At 41.9% G+C, this 15405-nt stretch overlaps 1 protein-coding gene across 5 annotated transcripts in view; it reads right to left on the reverse strand.

The window, feature by feature from the left end:
• The window catches only part of B4GALNT4 (beta-1,4-N-acetyl-galactosaminyltransferase 4), a 217123-nt gene that overhangs the window by 23834 nt on the left and 177884 nt on the right, over positions 1 to 15405 (reverse strand). For all 5 annotated transcript variants that reach the window (XR_008309798.1, XM_053261538.1, XM_053261562.1 and 2 more), the window contains 2 exons: positions 10722 to 10800; positions 6970 to 7036 (listed from right to left, as the gene is read on the reverse strand). Coding sequence is in view for 4 of the 5 variants with exons in the window: in XM_053261538.1 (XP_053117513.1) it covers positions 6970 to 7036; positions 10722 to 10800 (146 nt within the window). In the remaining variant the exon portion in view is untranslated. The remainder of the gene's footprint in view (positions 1 to 6969; positions 7037 to 10721; positions 10801 to 15405) is intronic.

A 15405-nucleotide genomic window follows, 5' to 3' on the forward strand; every position in this document is an offset into this window, starting at 1 on the left:
TGCAATTCTCCTGGAAGCCAGGCAGATGCACCCTTCTCTAAGGGCAGGTGCTTGTGATAGGGGCCACAGCTAGCGTTTAAGACATAGGCTCCTCCTAGCACTTCAAGGGGTCTCCCAGATAGCAATAAACAGTGCTTTGAAAAGAGCTTGTAAGTTGAAGTGAGAGCTTACTCAATATCCAGATACTTGCAGACTCCCGGTGTCTTTTCTAGCACCATCTCACACACAGATCACAGGGCCAGCAGGGATCTCACATGATTTGTGCAGCATCACCTGCTGGTCAGTTCTGCTTTTGATGAATAACCAACCACTTTTCAATACTACTTTTCTGCTGAATAGGGAGAAGGGTGCATTAATCACAAAAAGCAAGAGCTAGCCAGCAGGTGGAGCTGTAGAAATTGCACAAGGTCTTTGCTGACTGTGTGACTTGGGTGTGAGATTATGCTGGAAAAAACAAATAGGAGTGTCTTATAAGCTCTTGCTTTCAACTTACTTGCAAGCTCTTTTCAAAGTGCTGTTTATTGCTGTCCGGAAGAACCCCAGGAAGAAGAATAAATGTGGTTGAATTTGTTTCACATATTTTGCAACAAGCAAATGTTCTTAAGAGAACATCCTTTGCAGATCTGATGGTTTACCAGTTTTCTCATATGGTTTGATAACAGCAACTTTTATAAAGGCATTTCTGATTGTCCTTGCGGGGGTGGAGGAAGAAACATGAGTAATTTTGACAGCTTTATTATTGTTTCTATTAGTCACTTATGTAGTGCCTGTGCTCCAAGTATATATTTTACCTTCCTATTATTTTTGCTAAAGCCATGTCAACAAGGTAATGCTACTTTCCATTTTATAGACTGAGAACAAACACTAAAGACCTGCTTCCTATGTAGCATTGTGTAGCATTCATGGATTCTATAAAACAATCACATGAACACATCCATGCAGAAAAACATTACTTTGGAATACGGAAACATTTCCCAGGTGGATTCTCAGCTTCTGTGAGGTTCCATTCATGGAAGCAGATGCAGAGCCATAGCATGAATGAATAATCAACATATATAATATTTCCATGTAGAGCTTCTTGCTTTAAACAAGCCTATTCACAAGCATGGGATGTGAAATAAGAAGTGCTCCAAGAGAGATAGTGACTTGGCTAAGGACACCCAGATTCTCCATGTGTGAATAAGGCTTTGAACCCTGGTTCCAGGTGGGCTACCTCCAGAAGTCTCTCTTCTGGGACACACTGGATTAATGTGTTCATAAAAAACAGCAGATCAGATTTCCTACAAGTCTGATATCAGAACTATTTTAGGAACAAAACTTTTGTATCCTCTGGTCACACTAAGACCTGATAAAAAGAGAATGAGGCTACATCCACTTGGTATGTACAGTAGTTCTAATTTTATGCATTTACATATGGAAGGTACTAGGGCAAACTGGGGAATGTCAGTTTTCTCCTCAACCAGTGATCCACATCAGTTGACATTAGCCTGGGTTCAACATAGACATAAGGGCCCTGAAGCCAACTTAAGAAGCTGCTCAGAGATTCTAAAAGGATGGAGCGCATCAACTGAATATGATAGGCCTATCTACTGACAGTGGATGCTGGAGGTACAAGAGACCAATGGATGGGCAACTTCAGCAAACAAGAAGTGGAACCAACAAGCAAGCCCAGATCAAAGCCAACATTTTTGGATAGAGAGCCGACCATCTCTGCATGTTTGTATCACTGGCTGACATCTTGACTAAATTTACTAGAGGAAGTCCTATTGAAATTTAGTTCTTAGAAATTTAGAGTAACTCCCGAGTAGTACTACTGAGTAATTTAGTCAGGACTTCAACTAATGTTTCCTTCTTTCTACACTAATAATACGGTACCTACCAGGCACTTCAGCTTTGGTAAATCAAATAATCATTATTTTAAAAGAGAACAACAATTTTAAGAGCTTTTAACTCTTGCTGTGATTAGAGATTTCTCACTTACAGTGAGAGGAAATATGCTCTTGATACAATAAAAGCAATCCAGTCTCTAATTCCCCAGGTTGAACAATGAAACTGAAGCTTTAAGCAATGCTTAATATATCTCCCAGGCTTCCACCTCTTTCCTTTAGGCAGCCTGGAGTAAACAGGACACAAATATAAAAATACTTGTTTTCATTCTTCCCTTGGGGGCATTTGCCCTAAAATCTGTTGGACAATATCACACACACTTCAAATGCCATAAGAATGAAGAGTATGATGAAATAATGTTAATGGTATAATACAAAAGTGATGTCTTTCTGCTTTAAAGCACTGAAAAGACTACCATAAAGGTCACATCACGTTTCTTTACAAAACGTGCCTCGTGGATTTTCAGGTTGTATCTGCTTAGCTCACTGACAATGCAGGTTTTCACTCACGTCAACACTGTGGATCTGATACAGCTGCAGAAAAGCAAGAGGCAGCCTTGCTAGCATGTCAACAGTGTTGCCTACTCAGTTTTAATTCTGAGCTAACCAGAGGCGCTTCCTGACATGATGAGGTAGGAAATGGACCTAGGCTGGTTGAAATTCAAGATGAAGCTCTCAAGGTGGCTTGTGACATAAGGAGTGTTGTTGTGAGTAAAAAGAAGGGCCAAGCAAAGGACTTGCCAAGTATTATTAATGAAGAAATGAACTTATTTGTTTGAGGAGGTGGAGCGTGCACAACTAGTTTGTTACTGGGAAAGTGGCAATCCTTTATAAGATTCTGGAACAGGACAAGACCCCAGGAAAATGTCAGACAAGAAATACCAGTGATGATAAAAGATGCGGGGGGAAAGGAGGCCTGTGATGAACTGAACAATGTAGAAGATGAATGGATGGATGGATATGATACCTGAACATACACTCTTGGATTATTGTTGATTATTATGCTTTGTGTTGCATGTATTTTTTCAATAAAGAAGGTTTAATAAATTTTAAATAATAAAAAAGGAGAGAGGCTGGGCCTAATGGGAGAGTTGCTAAGCATGAACTTTTCTCTTCTACATAAAAAGTGAATAGAGAGGTTATTCACTCTTTTATGTGTGAGGTTTGGATGGATGCCTCATTGCTCAAAGGCACTTCAGCAGTAGCTGCCAGAGCCATTTGCATACATACAGGAGAATTCTTTGCATCCACCAGACAAGACCAGTCTAACTCTGGCCTCGCCATCTCAGTCAAAAACTGTTCCCAATGGTTGCTTTCACATGTCCCTTCAGGCAATGTGTGCTACAGTAAGGCAGGCTCTCTTTTGTACTGGCAAATGTGAGCCAGTTATTCAAGGAGCCTTCCCCAAATGACACTGAACAATATAAACCATGGTTTCTGATGTACTGCTGGTGTATGTTAGGGAAAACGTGATGTGGAAATGACCATGGTGTCCTTCTTGTCATGCGTGCTGTAATTACATTGCTGTCACTTCCAAGTGAATCCTCCATCTACAGCTGAATAGCACTTGCTGACTATCAACACAATTCTCTTCTTACATGTTGCATATGACATATCCTGCCTGCTTGTTGACTGCCCAAAGCTGGAGACAGGAATAATATACATAGATATATAAATTTTAAAAGAGTACTCCTGTTGTGATTAAAACATTATAAAGCCTGATTAATTTTAATACAGAATAATCAATCCTCCTGTTTATCCCTACTCATAGCCAATCTACTGTCCATATATTAAAATTTTATTGAAACATACACTGGCAGATGTACAGTGAGCAAGATCTGAAACTACGCAAGACATCACCTCTGGATTTCCAATTGCTTAAGCATCACAGCTCTGTATAGGCACATTCTTTCCTATTTTTAGAAAGAATACAGTGGCTATATATGGCTCTCTGCCTTTCCCAGCATATGACTTGTTTTTTATTTGTTATTTTAATTTTATTTTTTGCAAACAGTCTGAGGATTGGTTCATGTATATATCGCTCACTCCCAAGAGTGGTTTAGGTGGCACAGCAGATAACTGGTTGCCTCTGACATGTTTCTTTTGTAGGTCACCGTGAACATTTTAAAGGTTTGATTAGTGTTTAGTCCCTGATCTGCAAAAGACTCAATCTCTGACTGAAACTTTGTAAATGGTTTGGGGATGAGCCTTATAGATTGCCCTAGAATACAGTTTCTGGGGAAGGGGAAAAAAGTGTGTGTGTCTCTCTCTGTGTGTGTAGCTGTGGCAGAAGGGCAAGCAGGGAAGAAATGAGCAGGTAGGGCCTGGGTGAAGAAAAGCAGGAGAGGCTAGGCAGGGCTGAATCACCACCTTCAATGAAAGAGTCACTAGACTCCTCTACAACCCAGTGCTGGCAATCCTCTTGAAGAATTGTGTTAGCTTGCTTGCAAATTAATTTTGAAATGTGGTATATAGACATTGTAAAATAAATGAATAAAATAAATATATTTTCATGCAGCATATGTACATATGAACCATGGTGAAAACTGCATGGGTTAGCTGTACGCACTGACATGAAACTGATCTGTGCATTTGTGGACATGTCTTAAGAGTCCGTTTGCATATGAAGGATGATCAATTACAAAGATCATGATGATGATGATGATGTATATAGTGCCTAAAAATATATGAAGTGCTAAGATACATTTTTAGCCTTCTTTCCCAAAGGTAAGATAGTCTCTTGTAACTCCAAGTGCAATTACTCTCGCTTAATAACTGTCCCTCAGCACAGTGAGGAGCTGTAGGCAGAGAGTGAGATAATGAGAAAATCACTCTTCGTGGGGTGCAAGCTGCAGATCAGAGGGCAGAGGAGAAAACTCACAATGACTGATGCATCCATAAGGAAATATCCCCCCAGAGCCCATCCATCTTGCAGGCACTTCTGTCAATATCCCAATTGCCACCATTCCTCTCATGCCAATCGAGCTCTCCTACTTCTGCGCCAAAGAGGCTGACTCACCCAACCCCTCCACCTTATCTACACCTTCCACAGGATACTTAATTACAAGCACCTTGTGTATTGAGTGCCAGTCAGGGATCTATTCATCAAGTGTCTCCTGCTGCCAGGCCAGGTTATGAGGAAGGAAGCAGAAGATCTATGGATTTAATTAAACTCAACACTATCTATCCCTACTTACAAGACAGGTGCTCATAACTCAGCTTCCGGAACATCGGTTGATGGGTATTTGCTGGGGCGCTCTTGTGCTGGCCTCTTCCTTTTTTGCACCAATACCAAGGAAGACCCAAGATTGATAGCATAACAGGACCCCAAGGAGGAGGGCTGTTGCTTATGTTGTGTACCCAGTACTACCACTTGCATATGCCCAGTAATCTTTGTATGCACACATATACATAATTCAGCCACATGTACCCTCTGTGACCTTCACGAAGTTTCATGACTACATGCTATTCAACGTAAGCTGTTTTTTGCAACAGGTCATGGCCATATGCCTTTCGTGGCTCAGTTGTTCAATCCATCTGGGATAATTTGACAGTGTGTAAGACTTACAATCTTAATTCTCCTGGTAGTAGCAGAAACTCACATACTTATCCCAGCTTACCTACACCGTCACCTACCAAATTCTACTCAGAAAAGCAAGGATTCACCCCAATGTAGGTTGTAGCAAATGACTCTGAGCCTGTAAGTCTTGCGCTTTTCTAGGGTGCTACAATTTCTCTAGCAGTTAGTTGAGTTCTTCAGCCTACAGTCAGGGAACCACGCTGTGACAGGGTGGCACCTTCTCCTTCAGCAAACCTAGGAAGGGCAATGGCCGAGTTGGCTCTAATTCTCTGAGTATCCCACTCAAGAACAGTTGGCAGCAGGGTCCTGGCAAGGGCTGCAGGAGGTTGGCAGACATAAGCCACAAATCAGCTGGTGAAGTCCTCAGAGGGTGATGCCAAGAAACTAAAGGCCCTGGTGAAGTCTTGTAAAGTCTTCCTCTGAGAGATGAAGGCCAAGGACAAGTGTTTTTTATTTTGTTCATTTAATGGATTTTCACCCCACCTTTCTAACTGAATACTAGTCTTCAGGGCAGCTTACATATTCCATTAAAAACAGTGTTGTAATAATAAAAATAAAATAAAAACACACCAGATACACAATTCATACTATAAAAGGCCAGGAAGCATGCAATGTAGATAGCAATGAAAAGAGCAAAAATAAACCAATCAAATAAAGCTGCAATAAAACAGTAAGAACTAGATCAAGCAAATCAAACAGTAAAACCAGCAAAAAAATCAATCAAATGAAAAACTTTAACAAAACCTAACCAATAAAACCACTTATATCTGGCTGGTGTTCAACTTTTTAACTTCCAGCTTTTTAATTTGGTTTTAACTGGGTGCTGGTTTTAGTTAATGTTTGTTTTATTAATGTTACATTTTTGTATTGCTTTATCTGTTTTATTAATTTTGCAAGCCAGCCTGGGGTATAATATTTTAAAAACAAACAAACAAACAAACAAAACTAGAGACTTCCAAAAGCGTAGGCAAACAGGACGGGTTGCACCTGGCACTGAAAAGATCGGTAAGATGGCAGCAGGTGAACATATCTAGAGAGGGAATTCCACAATTGGGGTACAGCCACAGGATTAAGCCCCCACCCTGACTACTGTTTGGAGCAATAGTTCTACATGGGAGCTAGTGAGGGCAATAGACCTGGCCCCATTTCTGAGACAGACCTCTTTAGCTCTCTGTGCATGTTGCATTTGTCCATCCCCTTGTCAGTCCTCCTACCCCATAGGTATCAAGGCGTGTTTAAAAAAAGAAAAAAAACCACTTTAGGCTAAAAAGGTGTGCCTGTCATGGCATAATCGTAACATGATATGGAAAGCAGAGGGCTCAGTACAGGCAAGATCAATTAATTATACAGGATTTTATGCATACATGCTTTCTCCTACACACACACACACACACACACACACACACACACACACACACACACACACTCTACAGTTCAGCCTGCTAAGTTGCAGGAGGAATCTGGTAACCATCTAAGGGTGGACAACTCAGGGAGAGGTTTTACCTGTATAGAGTGAGATGTAAGGAGAATCAACCACTTCAAACTTGAAGCTGGGAAGATACACTCGCCACTGAAAGAGACAGGAGAAGGAAAGTCAATCAATCATATATTAGTGTGCTTATACATGTGGGGACAGGGAGACAGGGGAAGAGCAGTGGGCAAGAAAGTGAAGGGGAAGGAATACAGTGGGGTCCAGAAGGCAGGATGCTAAAGTTCCTACTCATTGCCTGACAATGGCCAGCATTTTTGTCCCATTATACTCTGTTCTTCAAAATAATTCCTTGGGAGAACAAGCTGCTTGAAGGAAGGGTTGTTCCATTCCCACTAGGCAACCTGCTGTTCCCAGACATGTGGTGCATTTGAGCTGGGCCTGAGAATCAGGAAGCAGCCATCTGGGATTACTAGAAGCTTATCTGTGCAGGTCTGTTCCATGGCCAGGAGGAAAAGGGGGAAAGGAAGACTGATATGGCATACACTCTAATAAGCTCCCCCAATGACTGCATATCTGCTGGGACTTTTACCACGAGTTTACTGGGAGGCTTTACTGCAAACTCCAAGTTATCCCAAAAAACCAACACAAATGGTGGGTTTTTTAACCCCAGATATAAATTGGGCTAACACAGTGTAAAAACCCGAATTGTATGTGAACTGCTCCCTGATAACGCACAGGGGCTTCAGGGTAAATCTGGCCAATATGTGTACACACTCCACCCCCCCATTCTGGAGGACATTCGAGTTAAAGAGCTTTAAAAGCCCCGTATGAAAAACTTCCTGGTACTGCAGATACCAAGTTATTATTGTGACCCCATTGGTTACAACTTCCTTTTGCTTTTTAGGAGTATAGCTAAGAAACTGGCCTAGCCAGACCCTGGTATTAATAATACAAGAGGTTGCACTTCTGTTGTATCATCCTTATAACTACTCACACAATGTTCATTTTGTTCTTTAACCTGAAGACAACTTGGGCAACTTTAATCTGGTTATCTGTTCAGAAAGTACTGCTTCTGCTATAGATATTGCATTTTTTGCACCACTCGAGCTACAATATTTTGCTACTGGGGAAGCAAGACATAGGTTGTGTGTGAAATGAGGCGATCCAAGTACATATTGGATAATGCCTGTGCCATCACCATCATCAACATTTCCTTCGCTGCCAAACTCATGCCATTTTGTGTAAGTTCTTTAAAGTTGTTTTTAAGCTCCCCCCCGCCCTTAAACAGAGCACTTCTCAGTGAACTACTTATGAAGCACATATCCAGTACTTTAAAAGTAATCAACATAAAGTGATGAACACTGTCATTTTATGCTGGGCTATCCCTCCTCATCCTTCATCTACAGAAAAGCCCTACCATTTAATGAACTTATATGTGAGTGGGCTTATGTATATAAGTTATTTGGAGGCAGTATTGTTCCCCTCACCACTTCAAAGCACCATCTGCCCTGCCGCAAATGGGCCTGTCCCCCACTACATGATGTATTATGTGAGAAAGGGACATTGCACCACTGCTGCTGAATCCAGGATAACACTGGCACAACATTAAGAATGAAATTAGGATCTTTGGAGTAGTTCAGGCCTGCTCAACTTCGACCCTCTTACAGATGTTGGCCAACATCTCCCATAATCCTGGCTATTGGCCATTATGGCTGGGAATTATGGGAGTTGTAGTCCAAAAACAGCTGGGGAGGGGCAAAGTTGAGCAGGCCTTGGGTAGTGTATACACATGCTGCCAATTCTTGATTAAATGGTGTGAACTGTCCTTCATGAAAACCCATGTCCTAGGTGCACAGCACTTGTAGACGGAAGGCAAAGCAATCCTCACATACCTTTTGGGGGATTTTGCTGAAACCTCCCCTCCACTTTGTTCCTTTTACTAAGTGAGGAACAGATGGACACAAAAGGGTTTGCACATTTCCCCCCAGCAGGGTGAGCTTGGCTTCCTTCCTCATTCAGAATGCAAATGACAGAGACACTAACCAGCAAACTGAACACTGATTCCATTGAGAGCATTGCTCTACCGCTAGGGCTCAAAAAGGCCACCTTCCCTCCACTTTGTTTTTCCCCTAAAAGATTCACAGGTAAACATTCTTAAATTAAACATATGTGTGTCTAGAGGTTGTTCAAAAACGCACACAATCAGTTTTTAAATAGTTGAAAAATTGCTCTGGGGATGGGGAGATAGTTTCTTGACATGCTGGTTCCAGCTATTCAGTGCTGTATGCAGCCAGTTTCTGCTGTAAATAGTAAAGTTGTGCCATCGAGTCGGTGTTGACTCCTGGCGACCACAGAGCCATGTAGTTTTCATTGGTAGAATACAGGGAAGCATGCAGAACTGGTTTTTAGTGTGCTTGATCTGGGATGATACATGTGGACAAAATGCAATGGACTCAACTCTCAAATCGTCATGTAGATTTTTAAGCACTGTAGGGGAAGCAGGGGAGGGGGAATGTCTCACCCATGTGAGGAATATAACCAGGGGTCCTAGCAGAAGATAGTAAAAGAACAGCTATGCCAACACACTGCTATTATGTCTGTAGCAAGGCTGAGTTCTTGTGTTGCTGCTTAACTATTTGTAATGGCTGGACACAAAGCAGCAGCAGCAGCAGCAGCCGCCGCCACTTTGGGCTTCAATTAAGGCTATTTCCTTTTCTCCCACTCTAGGATGGAGATTTATTATTGCTAATCCTGATGGCCTGAAGGGTCTGTGTAATGACTGACAAGCTTTTGGACATGGAGCAAAGTGACAAAGGCATTAATGTGTCAATATTCATCTGTCTAGTTTGCACACTTCCTTTTAGACAGGCCCATATGCTGTTCATTCGGCAAGTTTGGTATTTACATAGACATGCTAAGTAGCTGATAATCAGGGAGAGCAAGCTTGCATGCTTATGTGCTTCTTTATTGCTCAGAGCACCAGGCATATGATCTTAAAGCAAAGACAATCCCGTGTAGTATTTTTCATATTTCCTCTGTGCAGAGGGGTGTTACACCTGCAAGGGTGACCTAGAATCATTTGCCAGAGACTTCGCAGCAGGGACAGCCAGCCATTGGGAGGAGAGAGCATTTACACTGAATAGCTCTTCTTCCTTTTAATTTAGAAGAGGAATGAATGGAGCCTCTTTAAAAAGACTAATATTTCACCTCCAGCAGCCTGCAATGCAGCGAAGGCTTCTGTAAAGGGAACACAGTTCCACTGAGAGGCATGAAAATGAGGCTATTTTAAACTTTCTAGGAGATGGGAGACATTTTATCTTGAGAATAAAAGAGTTTAAGAAATTACCAGCTAGAAAATCCCTCTCACACTCTTTCTGGCTCTCTCCCCAGAGAAGGACACAATTAATTTTAAAGAGAAAAGACATTCTCAAGCTCTGCAGCAAGAGAGAAAGGGCCAAGGGACTAATCCTGCCCTCCCTCCAGCTTCAGATTCTTTATTGTAAAGCAGGCTAAGAGTGAGGGGGAATTCCTTCTGCTTTGTTTAGCTGATAAACATGGACCTTCGGAGGACCCAGGGCCAGATTCTTAACCAGAAATCTGCAAAAGAGGCCTGAGTTAATAAGGGTTGAAGTTTTGTTAAGATTGCTCTTTTGATTATAAAGCGTTCTTTGAAAGGCATATAGAAGATTTATTTTCTGTCAAGACATTTAGTCAGAGACCAGGAAACAGGTGGCCAGCGGTGTTGCTATTTTTCAAACCCCATTTAATTTTCCTATCAGGCGACTGTACCTGAAAGGGAAATGGTCCAAAGGGATTTACTCACACCAACTTCTACGTGGTCTGATCCACGGTCATCCTGCTTGTGGAGGAGCTCGAAGTAGTAGCGCCGGGAGGAGAGGAGACTGTGTGGGAAGCAAAGGTGATCATTAGAAAATGCTGAGCGCTATTCCAGCGTTACAGGGCTCCCATGCTTTGTCCCTGAGGAGCTCTCAGCTTCAGCAGATGCTGGGAGCTGAGGGGTTGAAGCCTTCGATACAGGAATAAGATGGATAGTGCTGGCAAAAGCAGTTGCCACCTAACGAGTTTTGCAAGGATTCTGCAACAATAAGCATTATGTTATCCCAGAGTCAGAGAAAGGCAAGCAGAATGGCGATGCTATTTGACTGTTCACTTTGCAGACTCCTCACAGTCAGAGGCACCAAACAGGCTGCATCATCAATCACCACCACCACCCCAGGGAGTGTCAGTGTGATCCAGCTGGTACCACAGGGATGAAAGGCAGGAATCTTCAGCCAATCTGCTATTCCTTCCCTAGAATCTCTTGAAAAACTATGGCTCCCTTAGGTCATCTGCAGGCTAATATGAAAGTAGCTCAAAATATGAAAATGTGAATATGAAATATTCACATAATATGTGAATATTTATAATATGAAAGAGGCAAGCTCAAAACTGTACATCCCTTTCCTCCTCAGTTTCTGTGCAAAGCATACCCCAAATATGGCACTCAACAAAAGAAGTAGCACAGACATGTGTAAAATCACCAAACGTGCATAATATATTGTTGTGGTTAACATCCTCTTTTTCATGAGATTAGGAATGCTTTGGCAATGACAGGTGTGGTAGAGGATGAGAGAAGAATGGCAATGTGAAATATATGAAAATCTGTCATTCACATCTCACCACAGTCATAAGCTTGCTACCTGTCCTTAGGTCAGTCCCTATATCTCTGAGCCTTGGCTGAGATAACAATGGCAGCCTTTCAGCCTTAGCGAACAACATTATTATACAGAGGGCTGTTGTAAAAACTACTAACATATTGTATATAACATTCTTTGAAGACCTGAAACGTGCCATACATCTGTTAAGGATCAAACTAGACATGATGGCAGCAGTCATGCTTTTTTAATCACATGCCTGCTCCCTTCATGAATAATGTGAGAGGCTGAGAAGGAGTCTGCTTTTAACATCAAAAGCCTGGTATAGGTGAGGGGAGCTGGGCCTTCCCCTCCGGTCTGTCACCTCAGGCACTTTTCTCCCAGCCCAGCCTACTTCCACTATTGGCCTCAGGTTGGGAGAAAAGTGCCTGAGGCAGTGGTCTGTGAAGAGGTAAAGTGGGGGAGGGTTCAGCTTCCTTTACCTGTGCACTTCTCTGGATCTTAAAAGCAGACCTCACTCTGCTTTACATGTGAATGAGGCAAACCTGTGATTTAAAAAACATGGGTGCCAATGTCCTATCAAGTATGACCTAAGTAGTGGTCTTACTATTACAAGAGGCAGGGTCAGGGATGGGGAGGAAGAGACAGCAGATGCAGAGGTAAGGGAAAAGGTGCCACAGAGAGAACAGGGCAAGGGAATGTGTAGCACAAAAAGATTCTACCTTCCAATTACTAACAGCCTCAGACAGGCCTCCTTTGGTAAACAGGGTCTGCATTAGACACTGAACTCAGAGGGAGGTTCCAACTTTGAATTGGTGTGTTAAGGGATGCCAAAGGACAGATAGTAACTGATTCAGAGAAGATCAAACAGAGATGGAATGTGTATACTGAAGGTCTGTACAGCAGAGATGTCAACATCCACGATACTCTAGAAGATATTCCCTATTTGCAAGAATCTCTAGTACAGGAAGATGAAGTTAGATCAGTTAGAAGGCTACAGGAACTGATGGAATAGCTACAGAAATATGGCAGGCAACAGAAGAAGAATCAGTCAAGGCTCTAACCAAACTATGCCAGCAAATCTGGAGAATGACACAGTGGCCAACAGATTGGAAGAGGTCAGTCTACATACCCATACCAAAGAAAAGAGACTTAACAGATTGTACAAACCATCGCACAATATCCTTAATTTCACATGCTAGCAAAATAATGCTCAGCATCATCCAACGCAGATTAGAGCCCTATGTGTAAAGGGAAATGCCGGATGTTAAAGCTGGTTTCAGAAAAGGTTGAGGAACAAGAGACATCATTGCTGATGCACGCTGGACAATTGAGAAAGCCAAAGAATACCGAAAAGAAGTCAATATGTGCTTTATTGACTACAGAAAAGCCTTCAATTGCATCAACCATGTCAAGTTGTGGAATATCCTTAGGAAAATGGGCGTCCCAGAACACTTCATTGTTCTCATTTATTTATTTACTACATTTTTATACTGCCTTTCTGCCTTGACAAAGGCACCCAAAGTGGTTTACAATATTAAAAGAAGCCAATAATGTTGTCTCAGGCTGTTGGTCTTTTTGGGAGCTGAGGACAAGAAGTCCCTGGCCTGGGTGCATCCTTTCTTGCCTTCCTCTCAGGGCACACTGATATTTCCATACTCTTGGGAAGGTGGGGGGAGGGGCTGCCCCAACAGTCCTCACAGGCCAGAGCTGGTTTCTATGGGGGCCAATGTTATGCTCTCCCCTGGCCTGTGCGCCTCCTTTCATGCCTTCCTCTCAGGGCACTTTCTCATGAGAAACCTACACACAGGATAGGAAGCCACAGTCCAGCCGGAACATGGTGAAACAGACTCACTGGTTCCAGATCAGCAAAGGAATAAGACAAAGCTGTATACTTTCTCCTTATTTATTCAACTTATATGTTGAACATATACTGAGAGAAGGTGGACTGGAAGAAGATGAGCATGGTTTTAAAGTTGGAGGAAGAAACATCAATAACCGGTGCTACACTGATGACACCACTCTGATAGCTGACAATGTGGATGATCTGCAAGCTCAAGTAACGAAAATCAAGGAGCACAGGGAAAAAATGGGACTACGACTAAATGTCAAGAAGACTAAACTAATGACAGTGGGTACAGCAACCAGGCTCAGAATTGACAATGAAGACACTGAAGTGGTGGATAGCTTCTGCCTTTTAGGATCAACCATCAACAGTAAAGGATCCAGCAGTCAAGAAATATGCTGCAGACTAGCACTTGGTAGGGTTGCAATGAAGGCTTGGAAAGGATATTTAGATGTCATGATGTGTCTATACCTACAAAGATTAGAATCATTCAGACAATGGTTTTTCTGGTGACACTCTATGGATCGAAACCTGGATTTTGAAGAAGCAAGATAGAAAAGGTATTGACACTTTTTTTTTAAATCCACGGACAGCCAGGAAAACAAACAAATGGATCATAAAACAAATCAAACCAGAATTTTTACTTGAGGCACAAATGACCAGGCTCAAACTATCACACTTCAGACACATTATGCGAAAACCCAGCTCCCTTGAGAAGTCCATAATGCTGGGAAGAGTTGAAGGAAAGAGAAGAAGAGGATGACCAGCAGGAAGGTGGATGGACTCGATTATGACAACATTGGATGCACCACTGAGAGCCCTTAAAGGCCAAGTTGAAGACAGATCAACCTGGAGAGAATCTATCTATGTGGTCGCTAAGAATAGACACCGACTTGACGGCACTTAATCAATCAATCATTAGACACTGACCACAGAGGTTAATTTCTTTCTGCACAACTATGCCAGCTATAAACATTTCTTCTCTCTCTCTCAGTTAAGATCTGTATATATAAAAACCTATGGTTTAAGAAAACATTTAAGGTGAGTCCCACTGGGACTCCTGCTTTTAAAGGAACGGACATTCCAATTCAATGTACTCACTTCCACTTCCACCGCATATAACCAATACACCCTCCCTACATTCTCATTTTTCAACTTACGCTGCATCTTTCCACGCTTTCCTTTCATCTTTCACTTGACATTTACCTCAGGAGTGATATGTAGATCAACGAATTCAAGAGGTACACCTTAATAATCAGCTCCTATACAACTTAGTCATCAGAAATTCATGACACTGTTATATAGAACAGATTATTTAAGGTGTACCTCTTGAATTTGTTGTTCTTCGTTTCACTCAAGGTAAATGTCAAGGTGAAAGATGAAAGGAAAGTGTGCAAAGATGCAGGGTAAGTTGAAAAGGGAGAATGTAGGAAAGGTGCGTTGGTTATCTATGGTGGAAGTGGAAGTGGGCACATTAAACTGGAACATCCATTCTTTTAAAAGCATTAGCAAAAGTGGCAAATGTCTTTTAAAACAGAATATATCCTAGCAAAATCATTGCAAACTGTAAAAGTAGTACAATGAAGATAGTTGTTGAGTTTTTTAAAATTTCTATTATGATGGAAGTTTGGGAAGAGGGATGGCTTTATGACCTCAAGCTCTAGAATATAGTTCTGCAGAGCATGTTTATATTTTAAGTGTTTTCATTGGGGGTGTGGGGAACAGAAACAGCTTTATTAATGGTGAAACTGCCATAAAAGTAATCTGAAACATTTCCTTTGGCAGTAGAAATTGGGAGCTGATCTTGCCATATGTCTATAATAATTCCTGTTCCTTTCAGAAGAGATTGGAGCTTTGTAAAGTCATCTCTTGGCATATCAAGAATGGTGCTAGGTGCTGATATTGTTGGACAGCGGGTATTATTCAGAGATGAGAAAAGAGGGATAGGCAGGCGAGATTGCAGAGAAGCAAAACAAGTTTTTTACATCTGTCTTCACAGCAGAGGA

Source organism: Hemicordylus capensis, chromosome 1, assembly GCF_027244095.1.
Source record: "Hemicordylus capensis ecotype Gifberg chromosome 1, rHemCap1.1.pri, whole genome shotgun sequence".
Lineage (NCBI taxonomy): Eukaryota > Metazoa > Chordata > Lepidosauria > Squamata > Cordylidae > Hemicordylus > Hemicordylus capensis.